Source organism: Clavelina lepadiformis, chromosome 3, assembly GCF_947623445.1.
Source record: "Clavelina lepadiformis chromosome 3, kaClaLepa1.1, whole genome shotgun sequence".
Classification (NCBI taxonomy): Eukaryota; Metazoa; Chordata; class Ascidiacea; order Aplousobranchia; family Clavelinidae; genus Clavelina; species Clavelina lepadiformis.
Genome location: NC_135242.1, coordinates 7,023,448 through 7,043,093, shown reverse-complemented (window position 1 = coordinate 7,043,093; position 19,646 = coordinate 7,023,448). Strand labels below are relative to the sequence as shown.

At 34.9% G+C, this 19,646-nt stretch overlaps 2 protein-coding genes across 2 annotated transcripts; one reads left to right on the top strand and one right to left on the bottom strand.

The window, feature by feature from the left end:
- Positions 1–2,820: 2,820 nt before the first annotated feature.
- LOC143449518 (ileal sodium/bile acid cotransporter-like) lies at positions 2,821–6,349 on the bottom strand. Its single transcript, XM_076949752.1, has 8 exons — positions 5,522–6,349; positions 5,271–5,355; positions 4,681–4,805; positions 4,253–4,388; positions 3,946–4,064; positions 3,764–3,852; positions 3,546–3,644; positions 2,821–3,466 (listed from the first exon to the last, which is right to left on the bottom strand). The coding sequence occupies exons 1-8, from the start codon at positions 5,568–5,570 to the stop codon at positions 3,080–3,082; spliced, it is 1,089 nt and encodes a 362-aa protein (XP_076805867.1). The 5' UTR covers positions 5,571–6,349; the 3' UTR covers positions 2,821–3,079.
- A 7,578-nt stretch (positions 6,350–13,927) lies between these two features.
- On the top strand, positions 13,928–17,848 carry LOC143450582 (ileal sodium/bile acid cotransporter-like). Its single transcript, XM_076951188.1, has 8 exons — positions 13,928–14,013; positions 14,176–14,248; positions 14,689–14,813; positions 15,191–15,326; positions 15,569–15,687; positions 15,903–15,991; positions 16,118–16,216; positions 16,298–17,848. Exons 1-8 carry the CDS (start codon positions 13,959–13,961, stop codon positions 16,727–16,729), a joined length of 1,128 nt encoding a protein of 375 aa, XP_076807303.1. The 5' UTR covers positions 13,928–13,958; the 3' UTR covers positions 16,730–17,848.
- Positions 17,849–19,646: the final 1,798 nt, after the last annotated feature.

Here is a 19,646-nt window from a genome sequence, read left to right as displayed (position 1 = left end):
GAATCCATCGCTCTCGTATTTGTCGTGTCTCTAAGATCATTCATTGTAGTCAGGCTTATTACGTATATTTCAAAAGCGACGTCACAATAGCTGGTATTGTGACCAGACAAAAGGCGGTCGCGCGATCCCTTATCACGTTCCCTTTTAATTGTATTTTATTTAGTTTAAAACAAACTTCTTTGGTAGCCAAGTAAAGTTCATCTTGATTATGAGCTAATGTACTAAAGGTTATTGCGTAATAGTAACACGTTGCGGGTGAAAGTAAATAATTTCAATAGAAGCAAAAATCTTCCAGTAGGTTATTCGGGCAACAATTGCGACAGTTTTTGGCTTTGTTTCAGCCAAAAACACATCGCTGGTGTTTTTTTCATATTCTTTCATGAAACGGCAAAAGCATTAAAATCAGGCGTCGAAAGGAAGCACCAGTCAGAATTTAATTTCAAACCTTTCGTACCGCTTTCAACAAACCCAAACCGGAAAAGTGAAGGAGAAATCTGAAAAAGATATAAACTTGACAATTTCAAAACCTTGATTTCTATATAAACCCTTTCGTGTGAATTAAATTCATTATATTTTCAGAAATTCCTAAAAGTATTTTTAGAGTTTCGCTGGAATACTGCAATAAGAGATTTCCATTTCAAGTTGAATCGAATACAAATATCTCTCATCTCATCTTTAAGTCGAAATAATTTGTTTATTTGATTAAAATCGAACATAAAAGTCCTCCAGACAACCAAAGTAAAACATTTAGAAGATAAGCATAAATATTTAACTAACAAAATTTCAAAAATTTGTGAAATGACTTCAGTATACATGTTACTTGGCAGATTTTGTACTTGAAATTCGCTAATCTAGGATGATTCAAAATATTTGGAAAATAACCTCGCCAACTGCAATTAAGCTTTCGTGTTTTATGGTCAATCGGAATCGTAAATGCTGAACTAGGATTAAAAATAAACCTCACACATATCTTCTATTATTGATAACTCGGCAGACGGCACCCTCTCAGTGCCATATTCTTGTGCGAAAAATTCTTATGCTCCTCCAAGAATAACCTTTTTGTACCTTCATTGCCAAGACTGTTTAGACTTACTCCACATACGTCGCCTTTTGGGCTGAAAAACGTGTTTCGTGCTGAATTAAACTAATATCTCTGTTTCGTGTTGACCTGCTAAACAAACAAACCCTGCTGAACAAGTTACATGTTAACACTCTCTGTAAATACTCGATTTACCCACTTGTTGCTGTAATTTAAAAATCGCTTACATTGTTGGAAAGCGAAATGCTTGCAGTGTTAGAAATTTTCTGTATTAGAAAAAGCTTTCAGTTGTTAGTTCCTCACTATTATTGGTATATATTTGCGTTGTCTTGCAATGAGGTTGCATTGTCCATGCTAAAAACCGAAAACAAAAGATTTTATTTCATGTCAACAATGTTTACACTCTCGTTTCTCAAAATATAGCTCTTATCTTTACCCTCCTTTTATAGATGATCTTTATCCATAGCCCCTCTCCAATCCACGTACTGTGACTACGGTGATTGTCTGTAACCCTTAATTTTTACTTGTTAGTTATGAAAAAATCCGGCGATATCCATTTAATTTTGTTAGGAAATGTTCTTTTATAAGTCGCAAGTTGAAGATTATCTTGTTAAAACTTACAATTAAGATAGTTTGCTTGCTATGATATTATTCTATATTTTCATTATCTGATAATTTTTTCTTTATCTTTATCAGGTACGGTATTTTGAAGATTATAAGAGTTGTGCGTGAAAAACTATCAAAATTTTCAAAATCAAAAACTAACAAACGCTGGGTATATACTGTAGCTGTAACATGCCTATGGCCTGTCGAACTGTATATGCTTAGGAAAAATTTTCTTTTTCGAAAGGCAAAATGTCACAACGGCAACGTACCTATAGCGCCAACAGTGTGAATAGTCTGTTGGTCGTCAACACACTATATATTGTATATATAATGAAAACAAATGATTTAGGGAGATTTGATGTTCGAAAAAGACAGTTGACGTGAGAAAAAAATTACAAACTTTGATATCAGACAAAAAGACGGTTTTAACATAGAATCCTTGCCATTTTCTTACATTGTGAATACTTTCTATATGTCCAACATATACACGACGTCGCAAGTTTCGTATAGATAGCTTGTAGATGATTTTTTTGAAACTTTATTTTCTCTGATATTTATCTATAATTTTTGTTTTTTTAGTGAATGGGTTTGCATTGAAGGATATGTAAAATTTTGAACTACAGTATATGAACAAGAAGAAAATGATTATGTTGAATATACTGAGCCATTTACTCCCTCTCTAGCTGAAAGCAAGGCAATATGAGTAATTAAACGATAAAATATGAATAATCTGTTCTAATAACACCATCGATCTCCTCAGTGCTTCGTGCAACTTATGAGAAGAAACTGCAAAACCAACCCATGCGGTTCACAGTCCTCCTAATACCAATGCCCCACCCGGAGTAAAACTATCTCGAAAGGTTTGGGTGTTGCTCAATTTCCTATACGCACTGCAGTGCGTACAGGAAATGGGGAAATGGACTTGTCGGTTTCATTAGAAACAAGTTGCTCTGGGGCCTTGCTGACTCCGTAAATGTGGGTCGGACCACAGACGTCACAACATATTATCTATCAATGCTTAATCTATCGATTTCGAGTTGGAAATATAGACTGTAACAGCGCTCGACAAAAACACAGTCGAATGGCTGCTGTGCTAGGCCTGGACAATTAACTAGATGCTGCCTTATACGCAAGAAGATCTAGTTTTAACTGGTTTAATATTAGAAAAAAATTGTATATTTCAGTCTAAAATTCCTTGTTTTACTTTTTACATTTATTTTCCATAAAACATAACATGTTTTCAAGTTAATTTAACAATAAACCTACGCAATGTTACACAACAAAACATACATTAGTAAAATTATACGTAATAGCTAATTCTTATAAACCACTATGCATTCCTACTGTGCTGCATACTATGATGTATTTTATGGATTTGTATACAACACTGTATAAAAATCAGGTGCATAAAAATCACTGTATAAAAATTCTGATTTAAACTGCGATGTCCTTTGTGCAAGTGAACGAAGGATTATCAGCGCCTCCAGCCGGTTTCTTTTCTTCTTGTGCTTTACTTTCCTCGTTGTTGTCTTCGTTTGTAAACTTCACCCAGCCTTGGCGTTTTGCAAGCGTATAAAAGGAAGTTACGAGTGCACAATAACCAACTTGGAATATGTAATAAAGTAAAGGAAATAGTATCATTGCGACGATAATAGGACTTCTTCCAAATGATATCTGTATCACCGCGGCAGCAATCTGGACGTTTTGAAACGCTGTTTCAAGAGCAATGGTGCGTTTTATCTTGCCTTCTAGTTTTATGCCTGGTATGTAGGTCACGCCATATGCGAGCAAGAAAGCAATGACTGGCATAATGCAAGCAACCTATACAGAAAATGTATGACAGGCATCATGACTGTTTTCCTCTCAAAATATCTCGTAATAAACACAATTTTTGTCTTACCACTGCCTGCTTCCAAGTAACTACCCATGGAATTCGACTCAGAACACTGTTGACAATCACCATAATAACTATAAACAAACTTGCTATTCCTATCAATATCTGTTTGGAAACAAAAAAAAATCGCAATTCCTTTATGGGTCATGGTTGTGAAAACAAGTTCATTAGCTGAAAAATATATGTTAAAGTAACTTAAATACATTTTAGGAGCCTTTGCACACCTTTGAAATTATGTTTGCATGCTTGGGTAACTTCGCTCTGATCAGCATTCCAACAAAGATAGGAACAACCAGTGCGGCAAGTGATATGGCTGCAATGAAAACATGAATGGTAACAAAGAGAGGTTTCGCATGAAAGAATGTAAAAGGTGTACAATACAAATGGGTTTAGTGTCTATACTTGCCTAGTCTGTCAAATGGAATGCTCAGACTGCTAGGAAGATTTTCTCCTTTTTGAAAAATTAAAAGCCACAACGGCATCATACCTAGCGCCAAAAGCGTGGACGTTCCTGTCATTGCCACACTGGTTTGCAAAGCAAATAAAAATGGTGAGGTTTAATGTTTGGGAGGCGCAAACAACGATATAAAAAAAACGACATGTTATGGTTAAAACATTGAATCATTTTCAGGAGAACTCGTGACATTTATCATGTTACATCGCAAGATATGAGCTGTCACTCATATCTTTTTGGTCATGTGCGTATTGCTTACCTTAAATCAACTATTCCATCTACCCAATAAACAACGACGTTGCTGGTAACTCCTCCAGGACAACTTCCCTGTATAAAAACGCCCAGAGCTTCAGCTTGAGGCATGACGAAGATTTTTGTGAGGGCCCAAGCAAGCGCTGTAAAGAGAAATACAATTGTAGGTAACTTGGACATATAAAAGTTCTTTCTGACTTAAATGTGTAACATATATTGCGTACGGATGCATATAACGTAACAAAGGTTACGTATATTGTCCAATTCATCCGTAAAACTTTGTTATAGAATGGTTCATTTGAACATCTCTTGTTAAGCGTATAAATGCTGCGTAAAATTCTTGTACTTTATTTAAGCGTTTCGAGCGAAGTGGTCCTTTTATAAGAATTCCTTCATTGTGAAAAAGTTTGATTGTAGATTGATTTTTGGACTTACGAGGCATAATAATAAGTTGTAAGAAAACACCAATCAGATATGATTTCGGTTCCTTGATATATTTCCAGAGAGTCTTGTAATAAACAGAAGCTCCGATTCCGACCATTCCGATTGCGATAATGACTCTGCAAGGACATAAAAAAAAATTTTTAAATAACCTTTACGCTGTAATATTGCTTTGTCAGCCAAGCGTGCAAACGTGCGCCTCTTATAGTTAAATCCAACATTCTGACCAGTTTTCTAAAAGTCTGCATTTCAAAAACCGTCCGGTTCACTTGGCCATATAGCTCATACCTTTGCTTCAATGAAGAGGAGCAGTAACAGCTTTATTTATTTCTCAAACCCAAAGTTTAAATACAGTAGTTGATAACAACTTATGGTCAAACCAAATAGCTTAAAAACTTTTCAAACAATGGAAATTTGGAAATTCAAAAAACCAAGCTATTATTTTTGGGAAAAAGGAAAATTCTGTGATAATGCACTAAAAATTGCAGAATAAGAGTGGAGTATTTGTTGCGAAGTAGTATTCCGAAAACATATTTTTGCCACTAAAATGTTTATCAATATAAGATATGGAAAAAGATATTTACGTGGTCAGTATGTAAATGGTGTTCTGCAAATTATCTCCCTGAGGCTGCTGACCGGTAGGCATGCCAGAAGTGACGTTTGTACAGGCTGAAAAAAAAAGAAACAAATATTGCATCTATATAAGCGACAGTGATTGATTTATGCATATTATCATGGAAAATATCGTCCTAACATCTGCATTTAATGTTATACATAATACTGAAACAGGTGTTCTAATAAACAAAATATGTAAACAACTTTACAGCTGATTTACCTAAACTAACATTACTTGCACAAGGAGTTGTTTCCATTGTCGTATTCATTTTGTTTTCTTTTTTTACTCTAATATACAGCCAATGATTACTTCGAGTTAATAAAAACAACAGCTTTTAAAAACATTAAAAAAGATTTTTATATTGCTGTCCATAACCTATGTTCTTTCTTTCTTACATCATGTTCACACATACTTTTGCCTTCACCAAAAATATCAATCTTCAAAAACATAGCAATCTAAACATTTTTGTTCAATGCTACGGTAATGGATAAGTCTGTAGTACACCGCCAGGTTCTTATCCAGGTAACGGCTGACCACCCAACCGGGTTTTCTTCAGTCACTACTGACAATAAGTCACAAAGTCAATCCCATTAATAAAACGGAAACAACGAGTGTAACGTTAACTGCCGGCTGGGAGGTCAACAAAAATTCTCATTCAGGAGCCACAACTAAAAAAAGCTGTACCCCAGCCCGTCAGATCTAGGATAAAATCATCAAAGTTAGCCACCTGTCCCATTCTAGCATGTGGCACGCCGTTCTAATCAACCGAGTGGAGAGAACGAAATCAGAGTGACGGCCTTAGGTTCAAGCATATAAAAATTGATTGCGAACAAAAGCATAGCAACGCAAGAAAATACAACTCATCACAGTGAAAAACACATGCACAAAAAGAGGCGAGAAATAAAATAATGCAAAAGTAGCAAACGGTATAATGTCTAATCTCATTTTCAAAACAACAAAAAGTGCTGCAAATTGATACTGTGAAACTAACAATTACATAAATAAATTCTCAAACAGTGAACTCAAATAAAAATAAAAATAAATCGTTACACTATTATTTCATTACATGTTTATAAGAAATCTTCGAAACTTTAACCTTTTGCATTTTAAGAGTCTACCCAATCATTGTATAGTGAAAGTTTCAAACGGATTCCCTCAACTTTTAAAAACAGTAGCTCAATTTATAGCCTTAACCAAACTTTACATGGGCGAGAATTCTAAACGTTTTGTATCTCAAGTTTTTTTTTTATAAACAATTAACCGTTTTTTAAACCATTCTGATAATTATTAGTAAGGATAAAGATCAAAAATATATAAGCTTGCATTCTTCTGCCCACACACGGTCTGAGCGTTCATTTGCCGTACAGGTTTTATGGCACACTGGACTCGAATTTTTGAATAAAACTTCGTTCGGCACAGCAGTGGTTACAGGAGCATGTTGTCACATTTGTGATAACAATTTTTCTTATTTACTATACACTTAGCTTTCTGCTTCAAGCAGCTAAATTTAAATTACAAAACTGAAAGTTAAACTTAAAAACGAAAAAAGAGTTTTAACAAATGTAACAACACGCCAGGGTCTCTCCTGTGGTTTTTGCCTTTTGTGGCTTTTCATGAAATAAAACCTGATTATATCCGTCTGCTATGCTCGCTCGTCCGCACTAACATGGAACAGCGAACACTAAACGCAGTCACACCTCATTTTTTACTTGATTGTTTGTGTGCCGTATTTCAAGCTTTTTCGTGTTTATTTTTTTTTGCAATTTTATAGATTGCAAAACCTGATCTGTCGAAGCTCTTTTATTGCGTACTGTTGTCACAGGAATATTTTTACGCACCTGTTTTAGAAACACTGCATTTTAATGTTGTATAACCCAATTTTTAAGGCACTAGTTTACGGTATAGATTATTTATTACTATTTAGAGTTTGTTTACATATCCACCATCTCAAATGAGTGACTTTGTGAAGTATTGTTTTGTTATTGTGTAGTAATATTTTACCGTTGTGTCACTTGTGACCCTTCTTATCGTTTTTGGCAAATTGTAGATACACGTGCACGTTTTCCTTTATTCCCTACAACTCTTCCCCGAAGCATGTCACGCTACCCGCGATTTCATATCTCGTTGATTAATTATGGTGGATTGCACGATGGTTTGGTAAACAAGGGTTGACGGGGGGTTCTACGTTTTGGTTTTATGTAAGAAGGACGTTTGTTTTTATTTACGGTGATGCAAATACCTTTGTTCTGATTTTATACATGCTCGAGTTAAGAAACTGAATGCTATTAAAAGTTAGAAGAGCGTTGGTGGGCTAATTGACTAGCCATAAGAGCGGGAAGTTTCCTGGTTGAAGAAAATCGTGGTTACACTGTCACATGTTAATTAAATTTTTATATTCCCCAGCCATTTATATAATAACAGCAGCTATTAACATGGTGGATGGTAGTATATTTTTTCTGGCTTATTGCCAACTCATCCCATGTCAGTTTACGACTGTATCATGAGCAACCCATGAGTTCATTGTTTAATCACAAAAGCCAGTATATTGTTTCTCGTTGCGTTTCACATTTTACACGTTTAAGGTGGCTGCACACGTGCACAGTGCCGTATGAAACCTGATTCTATTTCCATGAAAAACATCGTTTGACCAACTATTCATTATACTTAACGACAGAGTATAATCCAAACTTTGTATTACGAATACTAGCTAAACGTTTTTGAAAATTTCTACAGTTTCATTCAGCACTAATTTTGTTGCAACGTCTTAAAACGATTTTGTCAATACGCTGAAAGTGTTTGCAGCACGTGAAAGCCATCTCACTGGTTCGGATATGCTTTTGCTTATACCGTCATTGTATACGATTGAAAGTTGTCTTTTTTACACGGGCTAATCGGCGCACAATCAGATAATGTCATTGGTCATTACATATGGGCCGATACGAACCCAAACCTGAATAGATTCGCCGAATATCGTCTTTGTAGAAGATTCGGGAGAACATGAATACCAACAATAGCGAACCCGAATACAATATTACTTATAAATTTGCTAACTTTGTTAAAAAATGATGATCTGTTTCCCGACAATGCTAAAATAGAGTCAGCAGTACTGACAATGAAGGTCGTTTTCCTAACGATTTTTCTTTTTCAATCGTTTTTTAAACACTGTTTTTTTTTTAAAGAAAGCGACTTGTTATCGATTACGTCATGTTACAAGCAAGACTTGAATACTTTTGGATGAAATTTTATTGTTTGGTTCTAATACGAATAGATTCGGGATTCGTTCCTGTCGACCTTCATGATATTCGGGTTCCCACGAATAATTAATCTTTCTCGTGGCACATCCCTAATGGTCATGCTTGAATAGTATGTTCTTCAGACAACGAAATAAGTACAAATGAGGCAAATCAAAATGAAATGAGCCATAAAGCGTTTTGTTTAGCAACCCAACAAAAATATTTACGTCTAGGTTTTCTGTATATCACAAGGAAAAAAGTGTATTAGGCTAGGGCTATATGAGATATAACTTAACTGGAGCAACTGGACAATTAAAAACAGGTTCTGGATCGGCTTCACAGTAGCTAGAATACTCAACTGCTCGATTAATTCATTTCGATTTTGCAAAAATAGAATTACAGATAGACCTCACGTGTATAGCATATTTTTAGTGCATTTCGACTTGAGTCAATATGGAATAATGTTTTTTCAACAATGGATATAAGATAAAGTTGGTTATAGCCTAATATTGCAGTTCCCAGTAGCTGTTTATTCAGCTATTAATTTGCATTTGAAGTTGATTACCAGCTCCCTAATTTCCTACCTGCTGTATTCGAAAACCTGCCTGCTGTATTGAAAAAAATTTGCTGTATTGAAAAAAATTTATTTCATTTTGTATAAGCTCATTTAAAACTTAGCCTGTACGTTATTCATATAAACTGACTTAAAATCGGGCCTTTGCAACAGAAAAAAGAGACTTGACAGGCAATTCACTTGAAATACTAATAAGCAACCAGGTACTAGCAGCCACCAACTAATTGATGCTAGTACACCGGATCTGATGCTTCGGTCGCTTTGCGATATTACAGAGTTCATAACAGGCCCGTCAGTCATTGTTTCATCTTTTCGACGTAAGGGTAATTATCTATTTGTGTTACGATTATCTACTGTTTGTTTAATGTAAAGTTTATAAACACATTTTGTTGCAAGTTGAAAGAAAAGTTTAATAGCCCGGAGGCCGTTGCATCAATGTATGATATACCATTTTCACAAGTGTGATTTGACCAATGGATGGTATCGGCAACCTTTGGGCTTTGACAACGCAGTCTTATTCAGTGAATGTGAAGCAAATACACTCACTCACACACGAGAAAAAAGAAATTTTTTAAGAGTATAGACTGCGGTGAGCAACACAGTAAGCGTGAAATTAATACAACGAAATTGGCGGTAACACAACAAGTGGCATTAAATTGCAGACAGGGTGTAAATTAAAACAATAACCAGATAAGACCAGATAACTTATTCTTTAACTCTCGTCTCAAAGTGGCGCGCGGTCTAACCGTTGTAAAACCATTCCAATGTCATCTGGGAAAGTAATTTTGTACATCACATTTCATCAAAGCATGGGTTTTCAGCCTGGGGGTCGTTAGCGCTTTTTCTTAGGGTCGCGAGATTTTTGTGAAATTGTTGATTTTTCTTAGAATTTTTTTTATTTTTTTCCGTTTAAGCTAAAGTTATTTTAATTCATAACCGGCTTCAATTCGTTGTATCGAATATGCGATGTTTAGGAGATGATTGTTATTTGACAACACAGACAATTGTTATTGTTTCATCATAAACTGATGCTTTAAGGAAAACTGACGAAACGTTTTTAAAGTATGCATCACACAATAAAAATTGCAGGTATAAGTATCAGCGAAGTACAGTTTTTGACAGTAGAAGTGTTTTGACTTCATGGATTTGGTCAAGTTTGGCGAGTATTTTTACGTGCCGTAATTGATGGTTAGAACGAGTTAGAGAGTTATGTTAGCAATAAAGTAAACAATATAATAGATTAAGCTTCACGACGTAATGGCGAAGCTTTTATGACGAATGAATAATTCTTTGTTTAAGTCTTAAGACTACCGGTATGTTTCTTACATTTGACATTACATTACATTACATTACGTAAATAGGAATTTCTGGAAAGGGTTTTCAATCAAATTGAACTAAAAGAGGTCCCGTTACGGTAAAGATTGAAAGCCACTGGGAACACGCGGTTTTTTGTTGACGTAATTGCGGACATTAAATTGATGAATAACCACAGCGTAAATCTAAGTTGAATATTTTTTGATGAAGGTCTGTATTTTGTTTTTAAAAATAGCTTAATGGTTTCTCATGTAAGGTATTTTTAAGATAGGCATGAAAAGTTAAGTTTTATCGCAATCATCGGAAGGTTTAAAAAGATCTGGTTCCTAGTGTTGCTTTGTCCTTTGCTGGTTAGAAACGCGTTCAAAGTTTGTCAAAACAAATAAATTAGCGGGATAACTGTTGTTGAGGAACATGTTTTTAAGTTTATGGACTTGGTTGTAAAAACAATTTTTTTTAACAAATTTTCCAAACTCATTTGAGTAAGCACATAACCTAATCTTTTTTCCTCTTGAGGATTTGAAAGACGGCGAAAGTGTCGTCTACTGTACAGCAGCATGCACACACACCGCAGCATGCAAACTTTGGGAGAATATATTAAATTACGATATCATTTGTTTTAAATACGGCTTCATAATTATATAAGCAAGCAAAGATATAATTTCAATAGTATCTTTAACGATACGTTATATAACATATACAGTAGACCTTAAGACTTGACATCGTAGCCTATATAACAGTAAGCATTGTGTCATTTCGATTAAAAGTATGTTCTTTTAACATATCCTAGACCAGGGATGTCCAACCTGCGGCCCGCCTGAGATTTTTGTGCGGCCCGCTAGTCATTTTCACTCCAAAAGTATGTACTTTATGCACCCATTTTTCTTGAAATTTAATTGGTTCTGCGGCCCATTCAATTATTTCAAGTGACAATGCGGCCCACTATAATAAAAGGTTGGACATCCCTGTCCTAGACCTATAGCATCATACGTTGAATTATCATGTATTTAATTGGTATTTGTATGTTAAGAGTTTAATATGGGAATCATGTCTAAACTATACTATATTATTATTTTGAAGAGGGACCATGTGTGTCTGAAACCAGTCAATGTTGTTTTTGTCATTTACAAATAGTTGAACTATGAGCCTCTCTGCGTTAGCTGTATTATTATATGCCAACTACTTGATATATAGCTCAGTTTAATAATTTTTGTGTTTGCAGTACATTCACTGCTTTAGTAAAGACGTATATAGTTCAGACATTTACAAAAATATCAAATATATTGTTTTAGCCATATTTTGGACATTGCTTCAAAATTGTTTTGCTGACATTACTTAAGATACACGTTGTACATTTGATTGTATTAGGTTAGCCTCAGTTGCCTGGTTTACTTTGAAGTTTGACACACCGCATCACAACGAGATGTAAAAACCAGAGAGAGCATCACAACATAGAAACATCACAACGAGAGAGTTTATAGAAACTTGAATTAATGTAATAGGCAAGTATCAAGATGAATTGAAACTTCATATTTTGATGTTTTACTTTGCCAAGAGGTGAGTTTAATGATTAACATAATCGCGCGTGGACGATTTTTTGCTTTTCTACTCAGACGTACCAAAAGTCTGTTTACGTTAAAAACGCGTCATTATAAACTTCTTCGGAGCAAAAAAGGACAATACAATAAACACACCGGAAACAGGATCTCGATTACAGTCTTACTGTACAGCGTATCACAGCAAGACAAAGACTAATGTGTTCTTTAGCGGAGAGCCTGTAAAATGTTACATCTTGTGTTATATAGATCTTAATTATTTCTGAGGGCGGTTATAGTCTATGTAAATCTGAAATTAATTTTTTATTTGAGATTTATTTTTAATGAGTAAAGTATGCAATAACAACAGAAGTAGTTCACGGATCTGCCAACTGATTTTTATTAATTGGTCTTGAGTAAAATAATGACTAATGAATAAAGACAAAGATTTAGTACCCATCTGTAAGTGACACCACACCAAAGTATATTAACAGTTTTGTTCATTGTATCAACGCCAACTTTTACCATGGCAACCCTTAAAGCTAAATGTGCAAATAAAATATTCAAAATTCTAAAGGTTAATGACCTTTTAAATCCTGTAGCGTTCTGATTTCTGTTATCATTTTTTGTCTTTCATTTTTCTTAAAACAAATAATGTAATCTCTTGTGGGATTTAGTTTTCCGTTTTCCGGTTTGAGAAAAATCTATACGTCAACGAAGTATAAAAGCGTGTCTCGAAATAGGATTTAAGGCACATTTGTGTCACGCCGTGTAACACGTGTTGTGAACCGCTTATATATTCATAAGCTTAAAACTTGATGAATGTCTCAACGTCATTAAAATCTCATTTTTTGTAGCCTATGTGTATCTATTTATAACACTTACGCCATACAATTTGTAAGTTTATTTGTACACGGGCGACGAGAGTTGATGGGCCTGTAATTTTGAATTTATAGGCTATAGGAATTCTTATTTGTGAGTCATTTGTGAGTCTTTTTTTTCTTTAAAATAGAATTTAAAAGCATGAGTTAACACACTTCCACATGTGTCATATACAAGAAAAGCAACAACACGTCGGAATGGTGGTATGAGGAGGGCGTGCTCTGCGTAGAAGAACAAGTAATAAATAACGTTAGTATGTATATGGAGATTACTTGAAGAGTGATTAACTGCCGAAAAGAGAGAAGAGAAAGAATTAGGAGATTGTTGAAGAGATCGGTAAATAAGTGTTGATAGAAGAAAGCAATGGTTGGATCTTTACTCGGTATTTTCACATAGCTGTAGGCGGAGTTCAAGCACTCGTGGTAATTGTAGTCATCTTTCTTAATAAAAACGTAAATCTGCCGATAATCATTAGCGTTTTGGCACAATTATTGCAGTGAAAGTTTCAAAGACAGGTTTTACAACTATGCTAAAGGTTATATAAAGGTAGCTTGCCAGAATGTGAAGTTTGTTTTAAAGCAAAGTTCGCATAGTAAGGCACAATCTGATTGTTTTCTGTTAAAGAACGACAAAACAAAGTCAGCTGCAAAGTTTTAATGGAACACTGAAAATTTTGTGTCGAAGGAATTAAAAATCATGACAACACATAACAGATAGAACAAGTTACCAATTGCAAATTTCTTAAGTCTTATAATTTACCCGGTACTTAAGCTTATTTTCGGAATAAAGACTTTTTCGATTTCGTATAAAAGTTTTCTGATATAATTTATAGAGTAAAAGTTTAGCTTTGTCATAATGAAGGATACGAAGTCAATGATTTTATGCTGTAATTTATGCCCAAGGCGATTTAAATTTTTGCACAGAAAAATGTAATTTGATTGGCAGAATTTGGTCCTCGTTTACAAAAAGTAACCTTCGCTATCATGCAAAGTTTTGCAAAAGACATTTAAAACAGTTTGCAAACATTTCGGTTTTTATTACGCTCAAATGCTTTTACCTGGTGTTTTTTTCATCATGAATATCAACACTTTAGGTAGAAATTTTAAATTATCACTATTATGTCAATCCAAACGGACAATTCGACTACAGTGATGATGGTAAACTGTACTTTAAGTGAGTATACATCTAACTTCTAAAATATTATTTTACACTTAAGAAATTTAAAATTACGTCACGTTATTATGGAAGATTACATTATAGCGTGGATGTTAATTAAAAAGTATAGTCCTATATACTGTACAAGACAAGACTAACATTATAGTATTAACATTTCAGACTGTAGTACGACTGCTTCTAGGCAGTCATCTGGATCTGGTGGAAACGATAACACCATTTACATACTTACTACGTAAGTAAAGTGTAAATGGCTAAACGGCGTAGGTAAAGTGACGACCTATAGTTAAGTAATATTTACGAAGTTTGTTTATGTGTCCTTGGATATGTAATGTTTTTCAAACATTTGGCTATAAATCATTCAGCAAAGATTAATTATCACAAGTCAGCAAATGTAGCTTCACCTTACTCCCGTTTCAATTTTATTAGGAATTTGACCTAAATACCACAGCGCTTATACGTGCTATAAGGTAAAAGAAGGCATGATGCTGTAGCTTTTGCCTTTGCTATGAGGTAAAGCCATTTAAACCCAGTTCTCTTGTAATGACCATATAATCGGTATCTTAATATAACTTAGTACTGTCTAGAAATTGAAATATCAGTCAACAAAACGTCAAATGTTCATTACCATGCATAAAACGGTTTTACAATAAAAACGAATTTTTGTTTTTATAGAGTTATCATTGCGGTTGGTATGGTCGGCATAGGGGCAACAGTATACTACAAAACATTATGGGAGTACATCAAAAAACCGAAAGCTTTTCTGTTGGGAGTTTTTATGCAGCTCATCATCATGCCACGTAGGTTACTTAACACTGCAAATTCACAAGTGATAAATCAGCCGTGAAAATGTCAGAAATGCTTATAGCTATAAGTGGAAGTAGGTTAATTAGTGTCACCTTTACAATTTTACCATAATTTTATCAATGAGGATTTATTAATGAAACAGATGTTATGTGCATTAAATCAAAACAAATATTTTAAGCACGTAATATAAAACGAAGCAAAACTTTATAACCTCGCTTCAGTACCCATTTGATTTTCTCCTCTATGCCCTATAGGCCTATAGTCTATAGCAGTTCATATTCATTCATTCATATTCATTCATTCATTCAACATTTACTACTAGCAGCGTACTAGCAGCTATTTATAGCCTAATACCGGCTCCTGATTGCAGCGTTATCATGGGCGCTTACAAAGATTTTCCAAATGCCACAAGCTGAAGCTTTAGGAGTATTTATCCAGGGAAGTTGTCCAGGAGGAACGACAAGCAATATAGTCGTGTACTGGATGGACGGCATTGTAGATTTAAGGTGGTGCTCTACATGCTCTAAATGCTGATGTTCATAATAATTATACTTCATGATATACATTTATACTGTATATAGCCATATCATATAGTGCTACATACTACTTTGCAACTTGCGAAGCACATAGCTTACCGCAGGCAAACGATGTTAGTGTTAGATAAGTTTCATAACCTATAGATTATAATAGTTTGTGGCATATAAACCACAGCACTATTAGACCTAATTACCCTAAACATATTATTTAGTGTTGCCATGACGGGAACTTCAACACTTTTGGCTTTGGGGACAATGCCTCTGTGGCTGCTGATATACCAAAAAGGAGAAAACCTTCCGCATAATCTTTCCATTCCATTTGATCGTTTAGGTGATAAGATAAAGCACTTTTGTAGATATTGAAGTTTTATGTTTTTCATGTAAATTATTGATATTGTGTTCTTTGATTGATGCACTTTTGTTTCGATATCTTGTTTCGTAGTCGATAAAGAAATGATCGTTGATGGAATTCAAATCATGTTTACACTTCATACACACATAAATGCTAATAATGCACTGATCAATAACTGAATCAATTTTTTTCAGCAATCTCGCTTGCTGCTCTAGTGATTCCGATTTTTGTTGGAATGGTAATCAGGGCCAACCTGGCAAAGTATGCCAACATTATATCAAAAGTAAGCAAACTACGTTTAACTTTGGCGCACGTGTATAAAACCAACACGTTTTTGCTTATGATGACAGTGTTGAGCTTTTTCGGATTTTGTTTGTTCGCTGACGCTAACCCCTTTGTAATTTCAAAGGTTTTTATCGCATTGGCATCGATATTTATCCTGATCATGGTGATTGTCAACAGCGTTGTGAGTAAAATACCTTGGGTGGTTACTTGGAGACAAGTTGTGGTAAGTAAAGGTATGGTTGATTGCGAAAAATTCCATTATTCAACTCGATAAACTACAGTATTATTGGTTCATTGTTTGCAGTTGGCTGCCATAATGCCTTTAATTGCATATCTGATTGGATATTTGGTGCCGTTTTTTCCTGGACTCAAATTGACGCACAAAGCCGGCCGCACAATTTCAGTCGAAACCGCTCTCCAAAACGCACAGATTGCAGCCGCTGTGATACAGATATCGTTTGGAAGAAGTCGAATTATTATAGCTATGCTACTTTTTCCGTTGCTGTACTACGTTTTCCAAGTTGGTTATTCCGCCATATTTACTGGAATATTTATCACTGCAAAACGTCGCGGTTGGATCAAAGAAGACAAAGAGGAACAGGAAGAACCTGCCAACGCAGGAAAAGCTGCTGCAGTGGAAAAAAGTGGAGAAGTGCAGAGAACTGCAGTGGAGAAAACTGAAAAGGATGGCATCGAAAATCCAAACTTCACAAATGAAAATGATGCTGCTGTTTAAACGTGCACTTCATTTGGAGCAAAAATACCTACAGTAAACTAATATCAAAGCCCCACTTAATTTCTTGAAGATTCTTCTTTAACTATATCTTATTTTTCATAAAAGTTATGTTTTTTACTTTGTAACTTCATAGACATTAGTCACGCGTTGAATTTTATAAATAGGCTAAGAATATTATGTCGGGCAATAGTGCAGTGCTATAGGCCTACTCAACCTTAAAAGGCAAAACAACGTTACAAGGGTATCGCTACAAATCCTCGAGAAGTACTGTATGGCTGTAGGCTGTATAGAACATAGCACACCTCGGCAATATGGTTCTTTACTTTTACTAATCCTTTTTGTTTTGCATTTTTTCGTACACATTTCGACGGATGCGTTTTTTTAAATTAGTCTGCTTGTTATTTTGCTGATTCACCCGATTTTGGCATTGTTCACCAGCAGACTCAAAAGTTTTAGAGTCATTAATTGTGACGGGAACAATTGTCGTTACCGTTTTGCTAAAAAGTAAAAGTAGGCTATAGATTATTACTTGGATAGGGCTGCGCCGCAAACATCAAATAAAGGAAATACCAAAACAATTATTTTTAATTGTCTAAAAATAACTAGGGATTTATAGCCTATAAATGACACAAGTCGTAGGTCGTTCTATATCCACAAATTTTGGTTCCTCTGAGAAATGACAAGCGTTTATAGCCTTGGGCTGGGTCATTTTAAAGTTAAATCAACCTACTGCAAAATAATAATCAGCGTTTTGTCCAGCACGCACAACAAATCAATGTCCGTTACAACAGAGCACATTTCTTCTAAACAATATTGGAATGTAAGACCATATTTCCAGGCATGTGGTTGGCTAATCCATGAATGGATTTTGCAACGAATGACGTTTGGAAAATGTTTGTAAAAGTTACTTTTGTAACTTTTGAAAAGTATAAACTAGACCATATTCCGTCTGGATGTTGTTTTGATTTGGTCGCTAGAATACTTCAAACCACCTAACCATTTGTAGGTGTATGTAGCTTACGCATTCCTGCATTCATTTATTAGCCATGTAGGCCTATGTTTTTCCAATAGTCGTTATAAAGTTCAAACTGGATTGTTTAGTTATGTACACTTGTACAGTATTATGTTTGTAGATTATTTAATTGCTAAAATCTGTAATGTGTACATCGATAATATAAACGGTGCATTTTAACATGAGTATTCATTGCCATTTTAGCAGTGTATAGGCGTGTTTCACACACTTTTATACTATTAATTCATGTTTAAACTTCCAGGTGACTTGGCCTTCTGTAGCATATAACGAAGTTTTGAGTAAAACGTTCTGTAGTAAAACATCTTTAAGAGTCGTTTTGGAATTAAGACACTAACTTGTTCTAAAACCTGACCCAAAGCCAAGTTAGCTCATGGAATGAAAAGTTTTGAAGTTTACTGTAAAGTTTTAAATATAATTCTTTACACATCGCAATCAAATCAGAAAGCCAAAACAACAAACAATCGATTATTATTATGAGCGAAAGGAACTGACAAAACTTCTTAAATTTGAGTTGGTCCCATGCTACAGTAGTTGTGATACAGTAGTGAACTTTACAGACATTTTGCAAAGGTTTGTCCTAAAAAAAACATTTGTATGTTTCGATTCAGTAAAAAACTTGAGAAACGCGGTTATAATGTTTTGAGTTTTGGTGCACAATATGCGTTGATGACGCCCGGTTTAGCGTAGTCAAATTCACATTTGCCCCTACATAAGCTACATTTCTTAATAGAAACTATCCTGAATTAGTTAATTGTTCTATGTAAGTAGGCTACAATAATTATCCTAAATTTTTATCATTGGCTTAATTATTTGAGATATTTTGAATTATGTGATCCGTGTAACTTACTGTAGCCTAGGCCTACTATTAGGCTATTATCTATTGATGACATTATAGAAATGATATAAATTAAACTCAATTAAGCATTAGTATGTTGGCCTATAATCATCTTACTGTCTGCAGCAACGTGAAGGAATATGAATGGAAAGAAGCGCTAGATTTCTTTGCGTCAGGGCCGCCATCGCAGTGCAGTACAAACTTTGAAGTCTATAGCTCATTTTATGCATTTTATACAATATTTTCCGGCACCTATTAAAATAGTTTGTTGACAGAAGGTTACATGTGTTGTAGCCTATTCCATTACAGTTACTATCAGAAGCAAGTTGCAGTCATTCTTGCAAATTAGGTTTTTGATTTAATTCAGAACTACCTTTGACATGAGTAAGCCTATAGTTCACAGGTTTTTGCGTTTTTCCTTTATCTTAATGTAACATAGATTAGCCTTTGGTGTCCTGCACTAATCTGTGAGCAACAAACGCTTGATTTTGTTCCTTATCATTATTTGTCATCAAATAGGCTACACTGCACTAATCTGTGAGCAACAAACGCTTGATTTTGTTCCTTATCATTATTTGTCATCAAATAGGCTACACTGGCGCATTCAAACAAAAAGGAAAGTGTTAATGTGGTCGCATTGATAGGCCTATATGGCGTCTTGGTTTTAATGTCAACAAGCTAAATAGAAAAGTGGCGTACAAATATGGCAGCACTTACTCTGTTTGTCCTGCAATAAAATTATTTTTCTAATACTAAAAACCGACGTTCAAGTCTGTTAAAAGCAAAGAAATTAAATCAAAAATTATATGAATGGTGACCATGCCATATGCCATTGTCACCTAACGTCGGACTGTTGGCAAACCGGTCATGGTCTGTTGACAAAATCTTCCAGGGCAATTTCGATGGACGTTTGACGTTTGCTTGAAGACGTGCTATCTCTGAATGAAAATTTGGAACTGCTAGCCTAGGACTAGGCCTAGACCTATGGTTTCAAACCTTGCTTGGCTATAGGCTACGCTATAAAAGGGCGATTCTGCACCAGAAAATTG

Coding starts and splice junctions, on each gene's coding strand:
- LOC143449518 (XM_076949752.1), bottom strand. CDS start 5,570: ATGAATACGACAATGGAAACAACTCCTTGTGCAAGTAATGTTAGTTTA. Junction 4,806..5,270: donor ACCATTTACATACTGACCAC/GTAAATATCTTT, acceptor ATGTCCTTGCAG/AGTCATTATCGCAATCGGAA. Junction 4,389..4,680: donor ACAACTTATTATTATGCCTC/GTAAGTCCAAAA, acceptor TTCTCTTTACAG/CGCTTGCTTGGGCCCTCACA.
- LOC143450582 (XM_076951188.1), top strand. CDS start 13,959: ATGTCAATCCAAACGGACAATTCGACTACAGTGATGATGGTAAACTGT. Junction 14,014..14,175: donor GATGGTAAACTGTACTTTAA/GTGAGTATACAT, acceptor TTAACATTTCAG/ACTGTAGTACGACTGCTTCT. Junction 15,688..15,902: donor CATTCCATTTGATCGTTTAG/GTGATAAGATAA, acceptor AATTTTTTTCAG/CAATCTCGCTTGCTGCTCTA.